General features: G+C 42.9%; 1 protein-coding gene across 3 annotated transcripts in view; it reads right to left on the reverse strand.

The window, feature by feature from the left end:
- Positions 1–18,126: 18,126 nt before the first annotated feature.
- Positions 18,127–27,749, reverse strand: part of ebf1a (EBF transcription factor 1a) — a 52,551-nt gene continuing 42,928 nt past the window's right edge. The window contains exons 12-17 of one of the 3 annotated variants that reach the window (XM_034883790.1): positions 26,569–26,634; positions 25,832–25,994; positions 24,560–24,739; positions 22,352–22,549; positions 22,000–22,068; positions 18,127–20,848 (exon numbers count right to left, since the gene is read on the reverse strand). In XM_034883790.1, the coding sequence (XP_034739681.1) occupies positions 22,001–22,068; positions 22,352–22,549; positions 24,560–24,739; positions 25,832–25,994; positions 26,569–26,634 (675 nt within the window). In that variant the 3' untranslated portion in view covers positions 18,127–20,848; position 22,000. Of the gene's footprint in view, positions 20,849–21,999; positions 22,069–22,351; positions 22,710–24,559; positions 24,740–25,831; positions 25,995–26,568; positions 26,635–27,749 lie in introns of those variants that run through there. The other 2 variants (XM_034883791.1, XM_034883793.1) reach the window with 2 other exon arrangements.

Below are 27,749 nucleotides of genomic sequence, written 5' to 3' on the forward strand. Positions count from 1 at the left end.
CAACTGTCAGTCCGGCTGAACCAGTAAACCTCAGCTGCGGTGATTTAAGGTTGACAGTATCTCAACGTATAATGGAAGTTGATGCTAGTAAGCAATTCTTTGCAGTTAAAACCACTGTTGTCCTACTCCCCTACCTGAGTAAATGAGGTTTGGCATAATTGTGAAGGCTTATCTTTAATGGTCAGGATGTTACAGTAAACCCCACTGTTACTTTGTACATGGGCGAGAGAGTGTACACATGCAGAGAAACCCACACAGGTATGCTCAAGTCTGACAGCATCTGCTCCTTTACAACCAAATTGAATTAGCAATTAAAGAGAGTAAAAACAGAACAAAACATCTGGAGCTATAAGCAGCGGAGGTTATAAATCTGAGTGAGGGTGGGAAGGGGGTATGAAATTGAGCCAAAGTGAGCTTCTCAAGGACAGTATCTCTGATTGGCCCATTAACATGCCAGGGGTGTCGAAAAGGACCCGAGGCAATGGGAGAAATGGGACAGAGCAGAGGGCTTTAGAGGGCGTATGGAACACCGGTGAATGGAGAGGTAGAGCGTACGGGGAAGAGCACAGGAGAGGGCCAGTGAGATACTCTAAGGGAGTAAAATGCAGTATTAGCAAAGATCATACAACTGTGAAGATACATGGATGTTGTTTGTGTCTTGATTCTCCTCACAGGAAATTACCCCTATAAGCCGAGAGAAAGCTGTGGAAAAACCAAGAGGAAGTTTTTTTTTGGAAAACGACCTGGAGCTGTGTGGGTGTTAGTATTAAGGAACAGAGGCTGAGGATCTCTACTTTGCCAAACCATTATTATACATGTTTGGACATGGAACATGCTTCAAGTAGACGTAAGGCTGGGTGTTCATAAATGTATTTTAACGATTATATCCAGTTTGGTTTGAGTCCATATAAACGTGAGGTTGGAAAGCCGCAGCACCATTACCACATCTGTTTTTGCCATTATTGGCACAATAAATTACGTAGGCAATTTGTTTGCGCTGTTGTTAGAGTAATAGAATCAAATTATCCCATGTTAGGGAAATGATTATGTACAAAGCGGAACCTATCAGGGATTCACAAGGCAATCAGTGAAGTCATAGCTAAAATGTTGGCGCTCTGCACATCAACTGTTCCAGGTCCACTACGTCATTTGAAAGAACCTCAACTTTGCATAGGAGATGATTGTACCTGAAGCAGACGGTTTCACCCACTAATCTGGCAAGGCTAAGAGCGCTAAGTCAATGAAGAGCCACAGTATCCTGATGTAGTAGTACTCCAGTGCAACATCAATCCAGTGGAGCTGTGTAAAAAAAGCACAGAGTGAGAGTCATAACTGAAAAAAACCTGACATGAGTGAAGTGAGAAGTGTTCAGAATGAAGGACAATATCAAATGAGTCTTATCATTTAAAAGTCAGTTTACATTCCCACTCCAAGGCCCGACACTGAGTGGATGTTTCAAATAGGTCAAGGTTGAAGTGAAAACAAAAGTTAGTCGATTAGCAGTCGAGGTGCAACATTCTTACTTTGTATGCAAATCTGGCAGATCATCACATCGTGTAGGCACTGCCTGCAATTTTACATCTGCACGCACTCATTTAATTATCCAAACACAATTCACAAAAGTCACTGGAAACAAACCAAACCAAAATAAAATAATTTGCATATATTTAAAAGAGCAGATAAAGTCCCTCGGGGTTGGTTAATATTTCAGAGGGATAATAATAATATGCTAAATCATTCACATTTTATCCAGCACCAAAACAAAGTGGCTTTGTCGATGTAATTAGGGTGTTTTAGAGTTGAATCACCCTGGCAAATGACCATGTTTTTCTCTCTGGCAGATCTGTGTGTGTGTGTGTGTGTGTGTGTGTGCGCGTGTGTGTGCATGCTTGTGTGCGTGCTTGTGTTGTATTGTCACTGTTCCTCCACGTGCGTGCAGTCTTAGAAAAGGATTGATTAAAGAGAGAGTGTCTGTCTCAGAGCAGTTAATGAGGTTTAGTCCCATGAGCTGTGAGGTTTCGGTGTGTGTGAGTGCACGCATGTGTGCATGTAGACCTAGTGGAAGACGTTGTTAATTGGCTAAGACTTACTTTTAGCAGGGGGATAGTCAAGGGCACAGTGCTTCTACATTTCGTGGAGTGCCATTTGTAGAACAGGGTGAAACTTCACTTTCTATTTTCAATATTATTTTGAGGGACTGATGAGTCGGTAGCGGGCTGACAGAGTGAAATATGATTGTAATTAGTAGTTTTGTAGGTAATTTAAATCTGTATGATCTGAAATGTTAAAGATAGAATTGCACAAAACGCAGGCTGAATGGAAAACAAACGTATTTCACTGTTTTTTGTTAGGCTACCTGAGTGGATCTGAAGATGTGAATAAAACTCATGTTTCTCTCTGGGGACAAGAAGAAGAAAAAAAAGGAAAGAGAAAGAAGGAAAGAAAAGGAAAAGAGAAGAGAAGGAAAAAGAAATATAAAAAGACAGAAAAAGACAGGGGGATGTGGGAAAGATGAAGTGAAGCAGAGAGGGAGAAAGAAAGATGGATACAATCTTTCACAAAGGCCAAGGCACGATAGATGGACGCAAGCTCACCTTCTCTGGTCTCCATGCAGACCTGTCCGTCTACATGTATTTACAGACCTGTATGTTCCTTTACAGCTCAACACACAGCTCGCCTTAAACAGCAGGAAGCATTGACGCTTTCATGTGGAGCACAGCCCAAAGTAGAGCAAGATGTGTGTGTCTGTGTGCGTTTGCGCATGTGAAACCCAGGCATTTCCCCTCTTGGGACCTGCACAAACACACTTCCCATCTTTCCTTTGAGTTTCACATTCAAAGGTTCTACTCGTTCAGCTGCCAATCATTCTCTCAACCAATCAAGGCCCTTCATTCTCAGTCTGTTTATAGATCAATGGTTGTTTAAGCGTATGTATGTTATGTGACTGGAATTTTTACGATGACTAATACTAATACTGTAAATATTCATATTTTCACCAGTGGTGTCAATCAAATCAACACTATTGTGCCATACTGGGAGCATATGGGAAGTCTGTAACAATGTTATGATTGCAGGTCCTGGAAACCCATTGTTGGTAATAAAAGGATGCCAGAAAATGCAGGAAAAAATCTGGACTGAGCAAAAAAAGGTCTAAAATATGGCTGAAAGGAATGAAGTAAGTTCATGAATGTATGTAAATAGAAAGAAAAAAATCTTTGCCGTTTTTGTTTTGTATTAAAGGACGAAGCTTTTTGTGTGGGTTAGGGCTGGTGTGTGTGTGTGTGTGTATGTGTGTGTGTGTGTGTGCATTTGTGTTATCAAAAGGAACTCAGTGCAGTATAGAGGCATTAATTATTGGGGCTATTGCAACCCAGATATGTCATACTTAATTTAGTAGCTAAGAGTACAAGAGAAAGGGGATAAAATTACTGTGAAATGTACAATATATCTGCAAGTGTGAGTACATCACAGAGCAACTGCACTGTGCTTTAACACATGGGGAAACTGCGACGGATGGACAACTACAGTGAGAGAGAATGAGATAAAACAGACAGAGCATCACGTGACAGCAGGCGTTATCAGACCTCACCTCTTATTGCCATCTATTATGAGAGAACAATGGATTCCTGTGGGCCATGCTAACGACCTGAGTTTGTTAGCAACAAGGGAAACCAACCCAAGCCATACTTGTTATCCTGTCTGCTTTATACCAGCAGGGAAATTGACAAAAGGAGAGGAGCAAATTGGGGGAAAGAAGATTCGCTCACACATCTGTTATGTGGTGATAGACAGCTGCTACATGTTCATACCTGTACTGTGTGGGAAAAGGTGGGTGACATTTAGCCACCAACAGAGGGCAGCAGAGGGCTTCAGAGCTGACGTGTCCCTCAGAGGCCGATCACAAAGCTCAGCCTCAGACTCCCAGAGAATTGTCTTAATCTGCATGTCACCTCATAAATGTCCACCTAATCCCCCTTGCTTTGATTTAAAATGATTGAACGAGTTGCTGCGTCTCTGCCATCTACCGTTGATGGCTTCACCTCGGAGCTGCCATGGTGAGATACTGTTTTTGTCAACTTTTACCTAGTTTCCCCGAGCTATAAGGTGTGCGTGAGGCATGAACTGCAGGGCACTGGTAATGGCGGAGTGTGTGTTCTACAGCACGTCTCAGCGAGAAACTAGCTTGATCTATTCACGCTACATGCAGAGCCGTGGCCTCCAGGCTTGAGTTCCTGCTTTAGTAATGACTCTGTTCCCCTGTGAATTGTAGAACATTGTCTTCCCTCAAATGAGGGAAGCACACAATCACACAAACATATCCACTCACACAAGGACTTACACATGCACTTCAAAATGCATGAAACTCACAAGGTTGTAAACATATACACACATACTGTACTTGCACGCACACACACGTACAGTTCTCCCGGTCTCCGAAACATTGCTTGGCCTCCCTCTCAGGTCTGCTCGCCTCTACCATGATCAATCAGTTAGTTTATGGAACACAATGTTTGGCAGCTTGTATTGCTCTTTCTCCTTCTTTGTAACCGATCAGAGAAAATCCCACTCTAAGCAAGCACAATGCACATTAGTACAATTTTAATGACTCTTAAATTAACCATCATATTTTTGTTCCACTCCTTCACTTACTAAATCGCCTAATATGCATCAACACCAGCCTTGTGGGTTTGCCGTTAGATTTTTATAATTCCTTTGCACGGGCATTGTGTTTATTTATGAGTGTGTAGGGTTTTTTGGCTGATAAATGGCACAATTAAACAGTGCTCAGACACTCGAGCAGGCGTTTCAGGCTGCTGACAGATTTTTAGTGTCCTCTTCTTTGGCTAACGATGAAAGGAAATAATGTCTTAACGAGGTTGCTGGAGCAGTTGTTTGAGGATTCATTTTATACTTTACATTTGCTTTGAGCAGCAGTGGTTGAACACAACACAAAAGTAAGGTTCACAGCCTAGATTTTGAGCTTTGAACATAATTCAGTAGCTTGTTAACAAATTCCCTTACAATTAATAACAAGGTTACATATAAAATTGAAATAATTTCAGAATTTTTCAGAATTGTGTGAGAAGTGAGCAGAATAATTTCATTATTAATTGGAGTTTTCCTTCTCTGTTTTAGCAAATCCAACCAACTTTTGGCAGTATGTTAGGCTTTAGGTGTCTATTTCTGTCTATTTAATATTTGTACAGCATGATTGGAATGTAGTGCCTAATAAGACAGTCTATAGCAGTGTTAAGCTGCAGTTAGCAGGGTACCATGGAACTAAAATCTTACGACTTCCTGTATGCATTATTCAAGGGCCCCTATTGGCTGCTGTGGGTTTAGTGATGAAAGCAGCCTGACGCAATACACAGCAACAGTGTTTTACAGTATTATTTTACACACTATTGTAAGGCAGGGTAGAACAAGGGCGAGTATTAGCCAAGCCCTGGGAGGAGGGTAGCGTTATGAGCCCTCTGAGGCTGGCTGGGGAGTGGCTGGGCTCCTGTGCAGTTAAGCAGTGGGCCACGATGCTACAAGCTGCCCCTACATTTACAGAATGCCCTTGGACGGAGGATGTGTGTGAGAGAGAAAGTGTGGGGCATGCATGCTCATGGGCTAATGAGTGCATGTGTTAATGCCTGTGTGTTTGTGTGCACATGAGAGTGTGCGCCGACGAGATGTTGTTGGGTTGAGTCAGTCTCCAGAGGAAAGGAGAAGGACAAATGCTCCTTAAAAATAGCCCCTGGGCAGCTGGTATACACAGTCTATCAGCAGTCCGTCCCTGGGGCCAAGGAGGGAGGGTAGGGGCGGGATGGAGAGAAAAGGGAGAAAGAGAGAGAGAGATGGATGTAAAAGAGAGGGAGAGAAATGTGGAAAAATAGGGTAAAATATTGGTGGAATGGAGCAAGAGGAACAAAACATATCATATATAAATAACATAATATAATAGATCAAAAAGTTAAGCCTCCTCTCAAGAAAGAGAGAACATGGTAAAAAAAAGAGAAGCAAAAGTCAAAAAGGAGAACAAACTGAGATAGTCAGCAAAAGAGAGAAGGCAAAAGATGGAGAGTGCTTCCCAGTCCCAGTTGTGAATGCTCTGGAGGTCACGGTGGAGGGATATGGCTTTAGAGAGAGCAGCTTTGTCCCCAGACATCTCAGACATCTTCAGTTACTAATACACCGGTGTGGGCTTCGCCAAATCGCTCCCAGTCGGCGAGAGTAGAGATCCTTGAGACCCACTGAGACCCTTTTTGGAAATAACTCTGCCCCATTTGCTTTCAATAACTTGCTGTAACATGTGTGTCTTTGTGTGTGTGTGTGTGTGTGTGTGTGTGTGTGTGTGTGTGTGTGTGTGTGTGTGTGTTATTGTCTGAATTTTAAGGTGCTCATTGTGCATGTGCACGCTAAGTTTTTTAATCTACATGCACATAATGGATAGATTTGATAGATAGCCACAAAATCATCAATCTATTAGAAATTTATGGTGCTGGAACGCTCAGGTTTTAAGGCGCAGAGTGTGCTTTTTGTGATCGCAGAGTGATCTCAGGCATACCAGAAAGAAATTGGATTAAACCCAGACATAAAAAAAGAATCTGGAAAAGAAGTGTCAGGTAGAATATAGTTTGCAGCATGCGACCGGGAAGGTTTGTGGGTGTATTTCAACTTTAAATGAGAAATAAAGAGCCATAAGTCATTCTAGGGTTGCCTGATGGATCCCACACTCTCACTGTATCATCATGTACACACCAATTAGAGCCACAGACTGGGAAAGGATCAATGTGACTCTGAGTGTTTGTGTTTGTGTGTGGGTGGTGTGTGTGTGTGTGTGTGTGTGTGTGTGTGTGTGTGTGTGTGTGTGTGTGTGTGTATGTTTGTGTGTGTGTGTGTGTGTGTGTGTGTGTGCATGTGCATGAATAGATGTGTTTTGTTAGTTCCTCCACTGAGCTAATTGAGCTGTTTTTCCTCAACAGTTGGGAGCTCTTAGGCTGTGGACAGATGCCCTTGGGCACAAGGTGTGTGTGTCAGTTTGTGTACATCTGTGTGTTTGCCACTGTAAGCATGTGTTTCATCCTGCCATAGTGATTGCAAAAGTTTGTTGGTGCATGCCAAAATGAAAATGTGTGTGTGATGTGTGTGTAAATGGCATGCAGTCCATTGGTCTGTCAGTGGCATATTTAGCGGTCTCCAGGCGTCATTAGTACCCTGACTGTCACACCGGTTTGTCTCAGTTGAGCTCTTTATAAAGCTTTGTTTAGAATACTCCGGCCACATGTGCTCCGCTGCAACTGATGAGCCATGAGCGGGTGCTGATGGAGTGTGTGTGTGTGTGTTTGTGTGTGTGTGTGTGTGTGTGGGGGGGGGGGGGGAAGTGGGGTGGTGACGGAGCAGACCCATCCTGACAGAGATGTTACCCAGCAGCAGAATCCTGTGCCCCACCCCCTCCCTTTATACACACACACACACACACACACACACACAGAAAAACACACCCCACGATCACCTACCAAAACAGCCCCGCTCTCAATGTCATTGCTTGGGTCATGTTTAACTTAGGGAAGAGGATATACTTTGTTTATATCACTGAAAGGACAGTTGACCATTCCTCACATACAGGAAATGCAGTATACTGTACAGGACAACAACAGTCACGCCACACTGGAGCAGTGATGGAAAGTAAGCAAGTACATTTACCCTGACATGTACAATGCTTATACACTTTGAGTTACATGTATTTTACTTGTCTATTTCAATTTTTATATTTCTTTTCCGCTACATTTTAATGGGAAACAGTGTTATTTTTACTACAGTATTTCCTACTGCATTTATTTGACAGCTGGAATTGCATTGCAGATTAGTATTAAAAGGATGTAAACTATCCAACGCTATACAAAGTTAAAATTAGCATACCTTGACCAGCATATAAAGGCGAGGGCCTCAGACTGCTTATTGGATCATCTAACAGATTCTCTAATGTTTGAAACACTTTCTGCAGCAATTGGCCAGGTGTGCAGAAGTCTCTGAGTTCAGTTAGGGGTTTAACTTCTGTCACATACAACTACTCCCATCCCTTCTTAAGGAGAGAATGTGCATCACACATTATCTCCATTTGTACAATTTATTATGTTGAGAAGACAAAAACACAAAAAAGTTTTTGAAGAAAGATCAGTGGGATCAAGACAGGAAGAGGCTAGGCTAATGCTTTTTGCATTGCGTATGAGTATAAACTGCTGCTGTTACACATGGCTGGATGACATGTCTTACAACCTAGTCTGTTTTAAGCACATTGAATCCTTAAAGCAATACCATTAGGGATAATATAGGGCACAATTTTAAATTACACTAAGTATACAGTATATAGAAAATAGAAACCACATAAGAGCAATTGAATTCAAAATAACCAATGACCAGTGTATTGTCTCAAATGAAGTGACATAGTGTGCAGAGTCAGGAAAGCGTAGCACACATGAAGGTAAACACATCTACAGTAGTAATTAGAAGCTATATGTTTTATGTTATTGTCAATAAATGCCACACAAAGATGCTATCATCATTGTTTCCTAATTCCTAATGAAGACAACTTAAAAAACAGGTCACAAATATATAGTTTAATTTTAACACACTAAATAATTTCCTAAAAAAAAGTTGCACATTGTATTTTTAGGAGTAAATAGACCATTTGTTGGGTACTGTTGTGGGGGATTAATCCACATTTGTTGCTCTAGTGAGTCTTTTATTAATTGTTTATTTAAAATGCTTGTTAATAGATTAATAATCATAATTTGGTGAAAAAACAGGGGCCATTCTGCATCACAAGTATTTTTCTTTCCTAATACTTCAGGGCATATTTCTTTAGGTATGCATTTTACTTGTTATTAAGGGTTAGGGTTAGGGTTGTTACATTACTACTTTTACTTAAGTAAATGTTCTGATAACTTCTTCTTTCACTACTGCACTGTGAAGTGAATTTTCATGTGACAGGTTGTTTGAAATTAAAGCAATCGCACATTTGTTTGATATCTGCAATAATGTGTAATATTGATGTAAGCACCTTTAGAATCAACAAGTCTTCAGTGTTGTTTTCAAGAAAACTTCCCGCAACATCTAGCTGGTGCTGGTCGTCTCTCTTCACCATGGCAGCTGCCTGTGATGGTTATCTCTCATTCATTTTCAAACAGCCCCACACACTCACACACACACACACGCTCAGACCCGCGCACATTTTTACAACCACTCTCTCAACTCACACACCGCCACATTCACACACTTGAATGCGCTTGTTCTTTTTCTCTCTTTCTCCTATTGACAACACAACTCCCAGCTTAACTTCTAGCAGAAGTGCGCCACTCTCAGTCCTTCAGTGGGAGTTTTGTCTTTGAGCTACTCAGAAATACAGTCTAACTTTTTGGTACAAGACTAGTCATTGAGTCTCTCTCCTGGGAGCCTTGCTATATAACTTACTTTACAGGACTTCCATATAAGTGGAAGGCATCTCTCTGTGAAAGCACTGAGTTAGAAGTTTGGATAAAGCTATTTGATGTTTTGTAGAGAACATATCTGAGGTAATGGATACTGTGTGAAAGGCTATGGCTGCTTGAGTAAAGTGACAAAGTTAGTTTGGGCCTTACAGATCTTTAAATCCCTCTGGATCACTCAAACCGCCCCCTTCTTCACTCACTGCTCCACTGATTGTGTGTGTTTGTGTGTGTGTGTGTGAGATGATTGGTACCTGGGCTAAGAGAGAGGAGTCCCTCAGGTCCTTCTGTGGAGGTTCTCAGGTCTGGTCAGTTAACCTCCATCCCTCTCTTTGATCGCTGCAGCTCAGAAGACCCTCAGGGAAAACACAACACACACAAACCTGTCTTTCAGCAGACACACACCCATCCACACTTATCCACAGCAAACAAACAGATTGACACATATACACAAGAGAAAACTTTGCACAAATGCCAATGCATACACCCCCTAATCCACACATCTACATACTTTGCAACGCAGTCTGACCAAGGGGCAATGCTATACAGCCAGTGTCAGTGAGAGCAGGGTACTTACAGTGCTATTACACTCCCATTACCTCTACTCTCATGTGCAATCAGGGAGAGGTGATGGCCTGCGCTCTGGCAACACACACCCTGTTCCCCCTTTCTGACAGTGCTGTGGACAAAAGCCCAAGACATGGGGCTCCGGGATTGTAGGGGAGGTGAGGTGAGGAGATTTAATCTGAAGGGTGTGTGTAGTATCTGGTAGGTAAAAGAGATGGAATCCATTCTGTAGCAACAAGGCTAACAGGCAAAAAGCTCACACTCCTATGTGCAGATGATGATGATGGATATGCAGTTTGTGAGTCTGTTTTAATGAAACACATGAAAAGTAAACATATTTCCCCTAGCCCCCATTTTCTACCTCTGTTTTTTGTGCCCTCTGTCTCTCAAACAAACACACACACACACACACACACACAAACACACACACTCTCTCGCTCTCTCTCAGCTGGCCCGAGATAGTTCTGCTCTTCCCCCAGCTCCTCTGGGACCCCTTTTCTGTGTCGTTAATCAGAGCTTCTCAGCTCAGCTTCTCTCTCTTGCTCTCTCTCTCTCTCTCTCTCTCTGTCTTTTTTTCTTTCTTTCTTTCTTCCCAACCAACCAACACACACTTGCCTTGTGCACACTCACACATTTGCAGACCTATAGTCTTTCCCCCATCCTCCCCCATGCATCCTCAGCCCCATCCATCATAAAACGGCAGTGGAAAGGTGGGGTTTTGTGTGAGTGTAAGTGCGAGTCTGTGAAAATGGGCGCATCAGGTTCTGTGTGTGTGTCTATGTGTGTCGGTTTGTGTATGTGCGCACATCTTCTGTGTCTCCTCAGCAAAAATGAATTGAGACTTTACAAGAAGAAAGCAATTAGGCCAGGGCTTTGCCCCTATCATTCACTGGCTAATGTATCAGAGGCAGAGTGAATATTATTAACGGACAGGGAGGGTAAAGCTCTGAGGATTTTACAGCCAGAAGGTAGGACAAGAAAAGACTAATGATTGGGATGAAATAACCCTGAGTTGAAGGGTTTTAATCACTTGTAGGCTTTGTGACTTCACAGTCGACATGCTCTCTATGATAAGTGTGGCTTCCAGCTCTGTGTCTCTGCCATCCACTGAACACTAGTAGGGAAGAATCACATGAGTCATTATCACACATGCACAAGGATGGCTGTGTACGATGCAAAAAGATTAGTCATTCATCAGGATGTGTGAGTGAGTGCCACGGGGCAGGGGAAGATAAGAGAAAACAAATCGTGAGTCAGAAAAATGGAAACCATAACAAATAGAGGACAAAGAGACATATTGGGGGGGGTATAGAGACAAAACTGCAAAGGAGAGAGGGGTGACTGAGGTGGAGCATTGTTGGACAGTGTCAAGAAGGAACAGGCAGAGGTGAGAGGAGGTGAGTGAGCAGCGTTGGTCAGTGATGCGTAGAGACAAACCATTTGCACCTCAGCAGCAACTGAGCAGAGTGCTCTAGACTTGTTTGTGTGTGTGTGTGTGTGTGTGTGTGTGTGTGTGTGTGTGTGTGTGTGAAAGAGAGAGCGTGTATGTGACACGGGTCGGGGAAAACTGGGTTCAGATCTAGAATAGGTCACACTGTAATGGTGTTTTTTTAACAGCATTTTTGTTTCACATCTCTTCAGCGCTCTTAAATGTCATGCATTTTAAAAAGTCTGGTCTCTGCGGGTTGCACTGACATTGATGTGTGTGCTTGTTTCAAACAGGAACCTTCCTCTTTGCAATTTAAAGCAACATCTTGTGCTCTCTGGTTACATTTGTTGACATCACTCAGCTCTTAACAGAAAATGTGATATGATAACTCAATCAGGCAAGACGCTAAATATTGAGATAAGCCCATAGTGACCCTGAAAAAAAATATGAGGCCAATCTGTTCCAGCTTATTTCTGTGTTACAGTCACAATTACTGGAGATTACAGCTAAATTACTTCCACATGGGCTCAATGAAAACTTTACAATCTCTCCCACAAAACAAGATGAGGTGACTTTGTTTGGACTTAAACCAAGAACGGAAAGAGGAGAATAGGTGAAGGAAGTAAAAAGAGAGAGAGCCTTCAAGCAACGGGGGAGAGATTTGAGGGATAGGTAGAGGATTTTTCTAAAGAGCTTAATTTTGAACCATCATGCAACCGTCATTTTCCCTCCCAAGAATTTCTGTTCCAAAATCTTTCAAATTGAAAACAAATGCGGGTGAGACTACACAGGAATAAAAAACATTCTTGTTGTTTCTCAACCCACCACTAAAAAAGAGCTGGCTCAGAGGAGGAATAAAAGAATGAGCAAGCAAAGACAAAATCTAAATGAGTTTCAACATCACAGAAAGCAGAGGAATGTTCTGAGACAGATCCTTTCTATATACTGTATAAACACCATAAGGAACAGTACAATTATTAGAGGCGGGGGGGGGGGGGGGGAACTTTTCTCATTCCAGATTTATATTCCATTTCAAGTTAGTGAGATCAAAAGTTATTGCTTTTGTGTGTACCTCAGGTCATAAAGGTGTGTTTGGCCATATGCAGAAGACAGCAATCCTGTCCTAATTGCAGCAACTGGTGGCCTTGTGAATATTATCGTTTCATTAAAATATGGAGCACAAAGTCCTCCCCTCTAACTCCAATACCTTTCGTATGGTACCTAAGTCAGAGAAAGGAAGGGGGTGATTGTTTGACTAAGTAATGTCATTTCTAGTTTTTCCCACTTTTCCTCCATAAAGTGAACTTGTTGAAATGTCCTCTTTTTCCAAAGCAGTTTGTTGGTAAAACAATCCAGAGTAAAGGCAGACTGTGTGGTCGTTAACTCAGGCTGGCTTACCTGTCTTGCTTTTATATGTGGCAAAAGCTACTAATCCTTCAGTCCAATATTTACTTAGTCCAAGTTATGCTTTCCTGGACCCTAGCTATGCATCTCTCCTGCTCCCTGCTTATATATTCTTGGCCCTTGATGTATTCCTGGCTCAGGAAACAACTTTTAGTGCCCCGCAAGGGCTGAATGAGAATTGACAGTGTGTGCCAGAGTGAGAGCAAGAGGTAGGGGGCCTGTTTTAGTTCCACTGTGTTTGTAAGGTCACTCAGAGTACATCTGTATGGAGTGGGAACTCACTTGCTTTCACTGTCACAACCACTCACAACAGCCATCTGTAATGCTGTTATGTGGAGCACTGTGTCCCTTTGTCCCTCACACACACACACACACACACACACACACACACACACAAACACACTCACACAATAACTCATACAACTCCCACACATGTATGGGCACATACATGTGCATGCAGACACAATCCAACCTGCACAGATTTGCGTGGCGTAACCGTTCACACGACAACAAATGAACCGGTGCACACACACATTAACATTGTGCTAGGTTCTAATTGGTAGCGCATGTGTTTCTAATGAAAAAGTTGTTTTAGGGTTTTATTCCGTTCGACTGTCAAACAATTTACCCGTGTTATGAAATATAATTGTGGGGACCGTAAGAGTTTTGAAACCAAACCAAAACATTGCTGCGATCCTGGTTTCTAATGTTTCTAATTTGTTAAAATATGCTGAGTGAATGACAAAAGTAGAAGCCCGACCTGCCAAGAAAAACATATCAGAGGTAGGGCCATGTGGAAATACAGAGTCTCTTTTAGAAACATGATCAATGTGACCTTTGTTACAGGAAGGAGAGGGAGAGAGAGGAGAGGGGGCGGCAAGGAGACAACCTACAGAGACAGTAGGTTCATGTTTGTGTATATGCTTATTTATCACTATATCCAAATTGCATACAGTAAAAACAAGCAATTGGACAGTTTTAGTCTGCTTAGGCATTTGGCACATACATGCACATACATGCATTGTTGTGGGTGATTTCCTGTCAAACGCTAAGGGGAAGCAAAGAAGGATTTAATCATTTACAGATGGGAAGTATATCTTTAACTTCTCATTTATGCTCATTCTCTCTCAGGCTGGACTGAGGAGGATGAAAATCCCCCCCCCTTCATCTCACACAATTCCAACCCAAAACCAACACACAGCCTGAAGGTGGGCTGACGGGTGTATATGTGTGTGTTGGTGAGACGGAAAAATTCATATGGTTGCAGACTTGCAGAGCATCTCCCCACTGCTCTCTGCCTCTCTTTCTCTCTCTGTCTCCCCTTCCCTCCCCAAGTATCTGTTCCTCCGAAGAATAACATACAAACCCTCCGTGAAAGGATTCATGGTTTATTAAACCAGAGGTCCTTTTCCTGTTTCAACACTGAGAAGAAAAAAATAAATAGCACAGTTTGTTTTTTCTCCCCTCTAGCTTGGCCCTCTATCTCTCTATTAGTTTTCATACATCTTTTTTTCTAATTTCTTTATTTATCATCATGGTTGTGTCTGTCAGTCTTTTGGTTTTTTGTTTTCAGTATGTTTTCCGCCTGAACTTTCCATACTCTAAAACTGTTCCTACTTCAAGTTTCTTTTTTGTCTTGGACACCAATCAGCCACACAGCCCATTAACGCAGAGTGTGTGACTGTTGAATGGGTCCCACTAGTTTGTTTGTATATGTGTGTTTGTGTGTGTGTTTCAAGGAGGCAGGCTAGGATAACTCAGGGTAATGTATTGTCCTGGGCGTGCACCCTGACAGTTCCCCCTGCTGGTGCCTGGTCATTCATTACTGCTAATTTGACATGTTTACGGACCCCCTCCTAACATTACATACTTAAGGCAATCGACTGACCTTAAATGGAAACACCTACAGCCGTGTGGCTTGTCAATACCAGACGAGGATGTTTGTGTCTGTGTCTGTGTGTGTGTGTGTGTGTGTGTGTGTATGCTCTCATGTGTGTTTGTACCTGCGAAGCAGTGCATCAATACTGAGTTAGCGGTTAATCTCAAGGAGCAGGTGAGTTATGCCTGCAGAGAAGGTTTCCAGCATTATCCGAGTAAGTGTGTGTAATGCGGCTAAAAGGTGAACAATTCTAAATAATGCAGGGAGTGTGTGTGTGTGTGTCTGTGTGTGTGTGTGTCTGTGTGTGTGTGTGTAAAGCAGGAGTGAAAAAGCCAGGTGGTGTGTGAAGCCAAGAGAGAGTAAACCTTTGAGAGCAAATATCTTTTTTGATTTCAATCCCAGCTTCTCTAATCCCCCCCACCACACACACAGTTTGTGTTTTTACATATTCAGCACTTAAATACAGTGTTGTGTCATTAAATGGCCAATCTTGCATTGTCTCTCACTGACACGCAACATTAATCACCAATTAGCTTGTCCAGTGACTGGCCACCTCTTTCATTAGAATATGATAGAATATAATGGTACTTAATGATGCTTAGGCAACATAATTAAATGACTGAGCTGTAGAACATGTGGAGGAACTGCGCTGCATCAATCAAAGACAACCCTGTCAATCCAGCGCTCGTCAAGAGCGCACAGAGAGTAAAGACAGAGGGTAGTTGTGTGTGCGAAAAACTGCTGGCCTCTATCATGACCTCATTAGGGAGAAATGAGGGTGGACGTGTCCCCATCACAAGATACCACTGGTGCTTCAAAGTGTGAATGACATAAATATGTGACTGTCTCTGTCTCTGCCTGAATGTCAGTCGTTCTATCTGCGATAAAAAGGCCTTCTCTCTGAGGTATCTGCTTCTAGCTCTAATTAGCATGTGAATAAATGGAATAAATAATCTATATTATTCATGTATTTTCTTTTATCATTAATCAACATAACAAAAAGCTTGTCTAATGTGCTGGCTGCAGTTGCCACTGTACTGTCCTATCAGCTGAGGGGAGGAAGAGAGAGAGAGAGAGGGAAAGTAGAACGGTGGGGCAATAGCTTATCTTTTGTGTTATTTTTTTCATTTTTGTAGAACAATAAAGATAAGTGTTCTACATGCTTGCTTAACCCACACAGTTCGCCAGCCTCCTCCGTTTTTCATCCCTCTGTTGGCAGTGATGAAATCCATCCCTCTATCGCTATCTCTCTAACATCCATTACATACCCCAGCCCCTCACCTCCCCACTCATTAGGCCAACGCACAGTAAATTAGCAGCAGCAATTATAGGGAATATAAAGCATGGGTTCCCTGTGACAGGTACCACACAGATCATGGACAGACACCCACAGTCGTTCGGGTAATTACTGTGGGAAACGACCACACACCTTCGTAAGCGAGAGCGCAAACCTAAATTTGAGTGCACACTAGTTCCAGGTATGCCTGCACTCAAATATGCTCTGTCTTACTGGCAGGCGTGTTCATGCATACATGGATGCAGAATGTGTGCACCTACGCATGCACACAGACACACACACACACACACACACACACACACACACACACACACACACACACACACACACAAAGTAAGGCCGGGAATGGAACTTGCTTCCCATTGCCTCTCTTCATTTCTTATGTTGTCCATTGTGACTATTTTTCGTCATAGAATATTATTAATATTCATTCCTCCTCTCTTCCCCGTCTAGGTCTACCCCCCCCCCCCCCCCCCCCCCCCCCCCCCCCCCACTTCACTCCCATCCTCTCTCCTCTCCATTTCATTCCTTTCTTTTCTTTATCTGGGATCCCCATGGGGACTCCTGTTTTTCTTTCAAACACGCCTCTCCGCTCTTCCTCCCTTCATGTGCCCATGCAGGGAGGAGAATGAGAAAAAGAAGCAGGGGGAGAACGAGATGGTGAGGAACATGTGCATTAATATATTTCATTAGGATACCACTACTAGCACAGAAGCTCCAGAACAGCACCTCTGTGTATGTGTAAAGGCTCTGCTGGGTGTATCCAGAGCAGTAGTTCTCTAGGAATAGTGTCTAATATTATGTGGCCAGAGAGCTCCACGCTGCCCTCGGCCTCCCACTCCTATTGTGTCCTCCTCCCACACTGACCAGTCTATAAAGCTGCTGGAAGTATAGAGCTAAATGGGTTTAACCTTTGTCTATGTGTATTTATGATGTATGTGTGTGTGTGTGTGTGTGTGTGTGTGGGTTGCACTGCAAGCTTCATATTGGGTGAGCGAAATCCCTGGAGTCGCGTGGTGAAACATGGCAGTGGCAGCGCTAATCAAAAATATTAGGCTCCAGGACTCATTTTCCCCAGCACTGAGTGCGTGACCTCCAAAATTCAATATCCCACCTTACTGCTAAATCATGCACACTACAACCCACTTTACTGTTTGTCAGTAAACTATCAACTCTGTTATTTAATATATGGGAGAAAAAGCCCTTTGCAGTAAGAACCCTTTGGGCAATTAAGGAGGCAAACACACACACAGTGTTTACAAATCCTTATTTCATCAGTCTAATTCCAGGTCGTCTTACCATCCCCCCATGGCTTTGCGGAAGGCTCCAGTTACCGTGGAGACCCTGGAACAGTTTGCGGTCAGCAGAATCCTGGGATCCGCTATTTTCACAAGCTAATCCAATCGCAGCTCCCTAAATTAGATATGCAAAAATTTAAAAAAATAATTATTTTCTGCTGATGACCGGGTATGCAAATGATGACTCAATTATGGTGTGATGGTGTGTTTGCAATTAATAACCTTGGAGTCATCATTAACTAATATGTTTAGGAGGAAACTTGTCAGGCTAACCATGTTCACCATGCCATCAGTAATGCATTAATGAATTAGATTCATTAGAGAAAGGAGCCCAGCGGGGGAGGGGATGCAGGCCTGTTTCTGACCAATGAAATTAGTTTCCGCCAGTTCGTCTCTATTCTTAGTCAACCGCCTGTCAGCTATTTGGATTTGATGTTTTCAGTCAGAAAAGAGAGCAGAGTCACAAGGGAGACCCTCTTTCTTGATTTTTCATGAGTTGACTGAACCAAATCATGTTTGGTGATCGTGTCATAGATATCCAATAGGTGAAATATTCCAAAATAGCAAAATGACAACTGACAAAATCACAGACAAGAGGGAACTTTAATTAAACATTGTGAGAGTCCAAAAAGTTATCTTACAGCTCAATTTTCATCAAAAACAATAACAATCTATACAGTAGAATTGTTTTCTACCCTTATATGGTAGAGCTGTTCAGTGTATTTGCAGTCAAAGACCAAACAGAGGGAAAAATAGACACCAGCTATTTGGTTTGGATCTTTTTTGTTTGTTTGTTACCTAAACTCAAAACGTTGTCACCAATTACCAATATTCATAATCAGGATTAAACTTTGCTTACAAAGAAGCCATTGTATGACAACAGACCTCTGTAGTTCATTTGAAACAGATATGGTGTGGCCCCTCCCGCCCTGGCCCCGATCAGCACAGGCCCACAAGTGCCTGAAAAACACTCGTCTGTCAGCAGGCGCCTCTGTTAAAACGGTCCTTTCTACCCACTTAACAACACCAGGCCTTAGACAAGAAAAGCAGAGAGAAAAGCCCTATTCTCTGTCCAGCAACAGCTTGAAGACACACGGCAGACACAAAGAAAAGTCTACAGTAATGGCTGACGGGCCAAGGAGCTCCCTTTCACGCTTTCTTAATTGTTCTTGTTCCGTTTAGCTTGTAATGAAGCTGTATTATAGAAAGGCTAATGCATGGAGAGAAGAACTGGGGGATTGACTGTCAGATACTGGAGTTCGACCTGTGACTCCATGTGTGACAATGTGCAGGGACAGTGCTCATATTCACTGTGCGCACCTTTGTACTACAGTTGAAACAGCTCTGTGTTGCCATACTACTGTGATCCTGTGGTTAGTGAGAAATATTATCAACATTTGGTCGAAATTATTTCATTAATCTGGAAAAAAAGCTACATAATTGCTAAAAAAAAATGACGTTTTTCTGTGAACACTAAAGTGCAATGAGCACAGCAGAGACAGGCCTCTCGGAGACGACCGTCCTTCAAAGCGTGCCATTGCTGTAGTATTATAGTACATCAGGGGGGGGATTGTTGAGTTATGGCTCTTTGTATTCTAGTCTGGCTTCACCACCAAACACAGCGGGTTTGTGCTTTGTCCCCAAGTTCCCATGAATTCCTCTGTGGCAATAGACAATTGTGGTGAGGGTAGAAAACTGTACACGTGATTGAATGAAGAATGGGTTTGCATTGTTAAGGCATCTAGACTGCTGGTAAAGATTACAGTGACAGAAAAAACAAAGAGTATATAGATACAGTATGTAAGCAGGCAACAATAACATAGGAAAAGAAAGAAGAGGAACTTAAAGAAAGAAAAACAGCAATTTCTTAGTTCTCTTGGTTTCCACACACACAAAAGAAAGTGTCACTCAAGAGAAGAACCCATGCATATTATCAGTTCAGGAACAGTATCAATCTGAAAGCCTAAAAAAAAGATAGAGATTTACAGTATATATTAATGTGTGTATATATTCTTAAAAAATCTACTTCAACCAAATACTCTGAATAAGATGCTACTTTTTTGCCATACAATAAACATTTTCATATGGAACCAAACAGATTTTTTTTATTAACTTAAAAATAATACAAAAATAGACCATGGCATGTTCAAATGAAATCAGCATCAACAAACAAAAGCATGATATACCAAAGCAAAACAGTCAACATACAAAACAAAAAAGATAAAAAAGTCACACTTAAATAGTGAGACAACAGGAAATAATGAAACAAAACACCATGAAATATGTTCACTTACTGTATTAAACTTACACAACACAACTAAACGAGAGTCCGAGGCAATGTACAAATACGGGGTAAAGGATAAATACATTATTTATAGGATATTTTACAGAATCCCCTTTTTGTATCCAAATCTGTGTTTGTCATGTTTAGCAGATGAGATATTGACAATACAAATTAAATCTATCTTCTGTACTGAGAAGCTGCCTTAAGACATTTAATGTTTGCATTTCAAACTATAGCTATCGCAAGAAAGGAAAAATAATGTCAAATGAAAAGTTTAACTTTTTTTATATACAAAAATATATCACATTTATCACGCATTTATTCTAATTTGATATTTGCTAGGCTCTTTCAGTACAGTGCTGGCTGGGCGCACACATCCTCTGGCTTTTCAAGTTTTCACTAAAATCTCAGACAAAATGTTAATTTTGGATAAATCATCACCTTTTCTTCACGTGACAAGCAGAAAAGCATATTGCAAACAGCTCAGTCCTCACAGTTTTATTAAATTTCAAATAAACAACTGAAGAATATTAAAAAGAAAGGCATGTTTTTCCAATGAATAAGCAACGGGTGATTTTGTTATGCCATTTTTAGATTTATGGGATAAATAGCAGCAAAGTTGAGGGTCGATTTTGTTCTGTTTGATATTTCTTTGTTTTAATGTGTTGTTGACCTTACTTTCACTTGGCCAGTGTGCTCTATGGTTTGAGTAAGCGGACTGAGCTAAGGAAAGCATCCTCTATTGTGACAGAGGTTACATAAACTTCATGGTCAAACCAACACTTTGCGAGTTATGAATTGCAAGACAGCATGGGGCCTCCAGTAATCAAACCCAAACCTTACATGCATAAACACAAAGATAAATAAAGGCTCTTTTCATGAGGTCAGTGTCACACTGTGGATAAACTATAATTCTCTATACATTCCATCCAAAGCGGTGTTAGAGAAGCTACACTAATTCAACCAAGAGGTAAATAACATCACAAAGGTTCGTATTGTTCCTTTTTTTCTCCTCCCTTATCCCTTCAGATGAAATCCCAGTGGAAAAGCCTGAGTTTAACAGAGTCCTGTGTCTTATCTTGACTTCCTTCAGTTCAGCTCCGGAGCCCACCAGAGACTCGCCAGACTCTGCTACTGTGTCTTTTTCCTCTCAACATCCCCAAACTGCCAGCTATCCCAGACCCTCTACATGGGTGGAACGATCATCCCAGGAATCGCTGTTTTGTGGGAAAAGAGGGGGAGGAAGATGGTGAGGGGGGGTTGAGAAAGAAAGAGAGAGAGAGGTCAGTCATATGATTGCTGGGTTTGATCTGTCATCACAACAGTCACATAACAGAAATGTGCTCCAGCATCTGGCGAACAAAGAGACTCCCCCTCATTATCTCTTCTTTCCAAGGCCCCCAAAATCAAAACATTTTTCTCTGCTGCGCCGCTAACTTGGCGCGCACCGACATCATCATTCAGCTTTTTGCAGGCTTTCAGAATAATTTCATGCAAGAGTTGCTACTGTTAATTGTTAGCAGTTACATTGTGTGAAGCCCATTGTGCATCATGGAGCATAATTCAAACGAGAGCGAGAGAGACACAGTGACGTGGGATGACAGAGGTGATGAAATTACCCTCAACACTTGAACATGGAAATGGAAGCCATCAGCTTTTACATTTTTACCTTATATCATGTTCTGCCTTCCACCAACTCCAACATCTTCACCTCCTCAATCCCACCTCCCCCTGGCCCCTTCTACACCCCCCCCTTTTTTTAAACACAAAACTATATATATAACATATTGGCTCCCTATTGATTCCCGTCTCTCTTCAATCCACCAATTCCCTGGTTATTTCCTTAGTGTCTCCGGCGCGTTAGGATTAACAGAATGGCAAGTGTGTGTGTGTGTGTGTGTGTGCATTTGTCAGTGTGATCAGCACGCAGTAGCCAATGTCTCTCTGGGTCACAGTGGTCAGCACTCATCAACACCGTCAGAGGAAGTGCGGAAGTGCTTAGCTAGGGACTCAGATAAAGATTCCCATCCATCATTTCTCTCTCTCGTGATCTCAACACCATATAACATCCTGCCCAGACGAACAGACTTTGCGCTGCATTTGATGGAAATGGGAGAAAAGAATGACCCGTGGTTGCATAACAACCTCCCCGTTCCGCCTCCCTACAGAGACACCCACAGAAGCACAGGCAGGAAGCAGGAAGTGAAAACAGGAAATGGAACACATATGGCGTGGCATGCTGTCCCTCTGACAAGTCAAGAGTGACAAGTAAAAACAGAAAAAGAGAAGGAAGGGCTGGGCACGATGAGCTGGTGGCGCAAACGAGCGGTGTGGGATAGTGTGGCATGGAAGAAGACCGTTAACATACTTCAGGAGAAGGCCAGGCCCTGCAGAGAGTTGTTTGATGAATACTTGCTAGAGTCCACAAAAGACTGATCTAAAGTGAGGAAGGAGAGTAGATGGGTTCAGGGAAGGTAAAGGAAGGAAAAACAAGGAGTGAAGAAGAGGAGGCAGAAAAGGAAAATTAGAGCAAGAAGTGGGAGTAAAAGGGAGAAATTGTCATTATAAAAACGTGAGAAAGAGCAGGATTAATGCTTGAGGAAGAAGTATATAGTAATGCTATCTTGAAAATATACTTTTGCTAAATTCACATAATGACAGTAGTTCTGAATTGATTAGATGTAGATGCATACTAGGTGGCCACCTGCTCAGCAGCTTACCTTGCAGGCTGTTAGAATTACCGCTGGTGCACGTGGGTGGAGGTGAGTTCTGGGGTCGCACGACAGGGGCAAAGGCGCTTTTCTGTTTGACGGCAGCGGACACCATGTTGGCTGGAGAGAAGGAGAAGATGCCGGAAGAGCTGCTGCAGTTGGAGGGCAGGCTGGTCGACGAGGCCATGGTGGGGCTTGACGGGACGACTGAGAGAACAGAGACGGGTAGGAAAGGGGGTTAGGGGGGTCATAGGGAGCATGTCGGGGATGAAGGACAGGGAGGAAAGATGCAGATGGAAAGGGTAGAGAAGAGGTTAGAGAGAGGGCCGAGGGCAGAGGACGGGCAGACGAGACGAACAGAAAGGGACTGATCAATGGATGATGGGGGGGGGGGGGGGGGATATTTTGGACTCAGATCAACTGGCTCAGACTTTTTTTGCAATTTATTTTAGTTGTTAAGCAACTACCTGGCAATGACATATTTCATAGCTAAGACAAAAATGTGTTTAGTTGGAAACTTCCACCGAAAAACAGCTTAAAGCATTTCCCCCTTCTGAACAGTCGGTTTTGATGACTCATGCTGTTGCTCAAGGTGTGCAATGGCTAGAATAAACATCTCGTCGCTAACTCGGGGTACTGTAGCCGCAATTTGATTTTGGGGCGAACAAGGCTCTCCCAGATCACCTTCATCACAGATAGTTATGCTAAATATTTGAATGAACAGCCGGAGCAAAATCCAACATATGGGCTGATAACATCAGCTTGACAACAAGTACTGCTTCCTTGTGTTTTCTTGCTATCTCCTTAACCATGGAGTAATCAGTTGTTGGCCATATGTTCAGCCTCATCATAACCGGTGTTATGATTTAAAGCTTAAAGGCCCTGGTCACACCAGAAAGTTGTTGGCAAGCTACTGTAGGGCTAGCCAGCTGTTGTAGTTTTATAGTTCATTTCAGAAAGAGTTGATTTTGGGGCAGCTGGGGCTCAGTGGTAGAGCGGTTGCCTGCCAATCTGAAAGTTGGGGGTTCAATCCCAGGCCCTGCAGTCCCGTGTCCTTGGGCAAGACACTGCACCCCGAGTTGCCTCCGATGCTGTGCATCGGAGTGTGAATGTGTATCTGATGAGCAGGTGGCACCATGTACAGCAGCCTCGGCCACAGTGTGTGAACGATGAATGTTTCCTGTATGATGTAAAAGCGTTTTGAGTAGTTGTTAAGACTAGAAAAGCGCTATATAAATACAGCACATTTACATTTAAATTTAAAGGGAAAAAAAGATGTTCAAGTTGACATTTGTGCATTTGTGACATTTGTGCAAACTGTAAGTGCAAGTGTTCTGTGTAACGGTACAGTAAGTTCACACAGATTTTGTTTATGTACCATATGCACCACTACTGTCTGTAAACCATGACCTTGTTGTGGAAAAGGTTAAACTTTACTAATAAAGGACTTTGTACAAGATAGCCGTTGGCAGGATTTTGGCATTAGACTCATCCTCAAACAAAAATGATGGTAAGGTTATCTTCACAACCCGAATCCTACCTTCCTTCATCCCATCCATCCTCCTGGCTTTGTCTTTTGTCTGCTAATACACTAAGAGCATTTCCCCCCTCAGTGATTTTACAATCAACCGAGTCGTATTTCACCTGCCCTCTGATATCTGCTTCTGCCTTTATTGTTGTTATTATCCAACACTTAGCTTTTATGGCTCTTCCTGACAAATCCTCGCAATAAAGTCATAATCCATTTATGAAGGGGCCTAACTAATCAATTAATGAAAATTGGACCTACAAAGGCAGGCCGAGGGGCCATTGATTGAAAGTGTCTGTGTGGGGCCGATGAGCCTGTTAAAATACTTGTTAACACCCAGGAATCAAAGAGCTGAAATGGAATTGCTTCTCTAGCAATTAGTTTATTGATTTAATCAAGGGTCTTTAATGTAGAGGGTGAATGTGTGTGCTTGCGTGAGCAGAGGTGGTGTGTTGGGGTGCGGGGGCTAGGTGATCTGCTCCCCTGGCCAATAAAGTAGGGATTTGCGTTTGACTCTGTTCTTAAAGAAACAGATGAGCCAGCTGAACTGCACGACTTTTCTCTTGTGTGTAACCTCTCTTTGAATGTCAATTACTTATTCTTTAAAGTTTCTTTTTTTTTTAATTTCTGTGCCTTGACTATGTCATCCCCTCTTTATATCAGGTCCATGATGTGGTGTATTTACTCACTAGCATAGGGCGAGTTGCCTGCAGATCCATTGAGGAAGTTGGGCGAGGTGCCCAAGGTTGCCATGCCAGAGTTAGCGTAGCCATTCATGCTAGTGGAGACGGAGCTGTAGCCACTCTGCTGGGGAGTGGAGCTGGGCACATAACCATGAGGGGAGACACTGCTTGTGTTCCTATTGAAACCTATGTAGAGGGAAAGAGAGGGAGAAGGGGAGACAATATGTGTTAGGGGTATAACACATGGCACACAAAGCAAAACAAGAAACATATAATGCTGCCAAGTACTCTTTTCCCTACACGGCTAATGGACATCATAATGAAAGCCAAAAAGAATTCTCAAAAACTCTTGGACTGCATATGGCAGAGCGTGAAAGCAGAGGAAGAAGGTTATGGTAGGGAACTAGCTGCATGCAAGTACTGAAACAAGAGGCCTTTAAACTTACTGGCTCCTCTCCAAAATTAGATATATTGATAAGGCAATTTGCACTAAAAGGCCTCTGCAGCTCTCCTGTAATTTATAAAGAATGAAGCCAGTTTTTCTGACAGGACCTCTCTCTACTTTATGCTTTTCAGGGGCAGCGAACAGAAAAAAGATGGAAAGGAGACTATAAATATCCATTTCAGGTGCGCTGATACAGGAGAAAAAAAAATGCAGCTGGAATTGAACATCAGGAATTTCTGCTCTCTAGTGCAACAAGGGTTGCACTTCTGTACAGCAGCAGCCTCTTTCTTGATAATAAGGCACCACCAATTCCCCATCCTCATCTGTTATGAGTTGGAAACTGTAGGCCAGAAGTCACTCAGTTGATATCTGTTGTTTTCTACACATCTGAGCATGTTTCCAAATGAAGATGAAGGATAGAGGAAGCTCATTGGAAGTATTGAAACGTATCCAGAGGCTGGTCCGTCCACCCTCCTCTCCTTCCCCTTATGCACGTGATGAATCACCACTGAAGGCATCCACATCTCTCTCTGTCAGACAGGGGCCGACCCCAGTCTAATATACACACCCCTAGGACCCACTCATATTTCTCCATCCAACTCCATCCATGGTTCTCTTTTTATACATTCTTCACTCTCTTACCTTTGTTCTTTCCTAGACTTAAATTTCTTACTGTTGCCTCCTCCTCCTATCCTCCTTTTTCTCTAAAAAATCTCTATCAAACTACTCATCTTTACTATCCATCCCTCTTTCAATAAAGAGAAAAATGTTAAATAAGCCCCCACCACTTTTCCCAGGATGATAACCAATTGTTTCCTCTTGTCTTTGCTCACCCTGATTGGCTGTTTGTGCCACCTCTGACCCAGTGAAGGAGTTTACGGACATCATGCCAGCATGGACGGCGCCGCTGCCAAGGCTTGCTAGCTGGTTGTGCCCTCGTGGCACAGTTGTGTAGAGGGCCTCTGCGATATCTGCTGCTCGTTTCAGAATCATCTCCTATGCGGTGAGGAAGAAAAAAGATAGATCTGTGGTCAGCAATAGAGGCAGGAGGGAAGAAAAAGAGAACACATGCCCTCAATAAAGGCGTTAAGCTCAAACAAGAATGCTAGATCTGCACTTGAGATGTTGCCCATGTAAAACCTAGTAGGCTGAGTGTGTTTTTATCAGTGGTCACTGGGAGAGGTAGGATTGGTTTCAAGTAAATAGAGGAAAGCCTCATTACCAGACTCATCAAATCTTTAGCCTGCCTCTTCCTCTCTTCAACCCAGTCCTTAATCCCATTGCTCCTTTTCCTTATCTGCTTCTCTTCTCTTCCTATCCTCCTCTCCTCCTTATACATTCAGTCAGCCTTGTAAACCTCTGTTCCTGCTCGAAACACAAGCTGATGAAAGCACTAACTTATTCCCATGTGTGTTTGTGGGTCCCAGATCAGATCTTGTATGAACCATGGCAAGATGCTGCGGGGGCCAGCCGAGACACCACCTTTGGTGCTGCGATAAGTGGTACGGACCACAAACATAATTTGAGGAAAAGATATTGATGTTTGTGTACGTGCTTGTGCGAGTGTTACCTGGTTATTGTGAGGCATCCCGTACAAGGCTTCCACCAGGTCTGCTGCTCTCTTTAAGATCACCTCCTAAAATCAAGTGCATAAAGAGGAAGGGGCTTGATCACGAGTTTGAGTTCAGTCACTTTTATTACATTTCACGTCTTACATTATGCTGTGAATGCAGAACAGAGAGTGCAGGAGAGAGGAAGGAGGCAGACAGAGGAATGGAGAGGAAGAGAAATTGGCCTGTCCCGGCACTTTGTTACTAGCAGGGCAGTTTGGGAGAGCAGAGGTAAAGATACTGTTATCTGTGAATAAAACATGAGCCTTTTTCTCTCTATCAGTCAGCCATCTTCTACTCCCTACTGTCAACACCAGATCATGAATCACATGATCACACATCAATCTCATTTAACACAACAAATCATCAGGTTGACGGCTATACAAGTCCCCTCGTCAGCGGGGACACACCCGTCTCCTGCCCTGCATTAACCCTGGTAATGATCCAAGTGAACAGCCCTGTATCCACTTTGTGTGATAAATGTAGAACATCAATGCTAGGGTGAAAACTGGCGAGTGGAATTTCCCACATCAAACATGTATCCTTCGGTAGTGTTTGCCGTTTCTCCGCGCTCATTTTAGACCGCTTACCCTTCTTTCTCTCCTCTCATTGTCTTTAATCTTTTCCCCTCCCTGATTGTATGAGTGTGTGACTCCAGGCAGTCGTTATATGTGTGTGATGTAGACACCTACAGCCCTACGAAACCCTTTTTAAAAGTTAATGTGCTAGGGCCAGGATATATGCTGGAGGCGCAACAACCAGAAAATTGCAGCCCCCTCCCCTCGTTTCTTTTTCCCCTTGCCTCTCTTCCACTTGCGCACACACACGCTGTGCGCTATACCCTCCTGAGTGTATCCCTCGCTGTGAACAAGCCCTGGAGCATGTGTGCTCTCTGTTCCGTGACACACCGCCTTTCAATCAGACCTCATATCACACACACATACGCACACAGGTGCAACCGCACACTCAGCCACGCACATGTGGAGGCTGTCGAGCACGGCCAGGACATGACGAGAGGGTCAGCAAAGCAATAAAGATTGTAGAGCGCTGTCCGAGGTGCTAAATTCACTCAATAATGGGAGCGCTGCCTCTGTGTTAACCTCCCATTACTAGCACTGTCTGGGGGAGCAGAGAGGGATGC

The sequence above is a fragment of the Etheostoma cragini genome, chromosome 10 (genome assembly GCF_013103735.1).
Source record: "Etheostoma cragini isolate CJK2018 chromosome 10, CSU_Ecrag_1.0, whole genome shotgun sequence".
NCBI lineage: Eukaryota > Metazoa > Chordata > Actinopteri > Perciformes > Percidae > Etheostoma > Etheostoma cragini.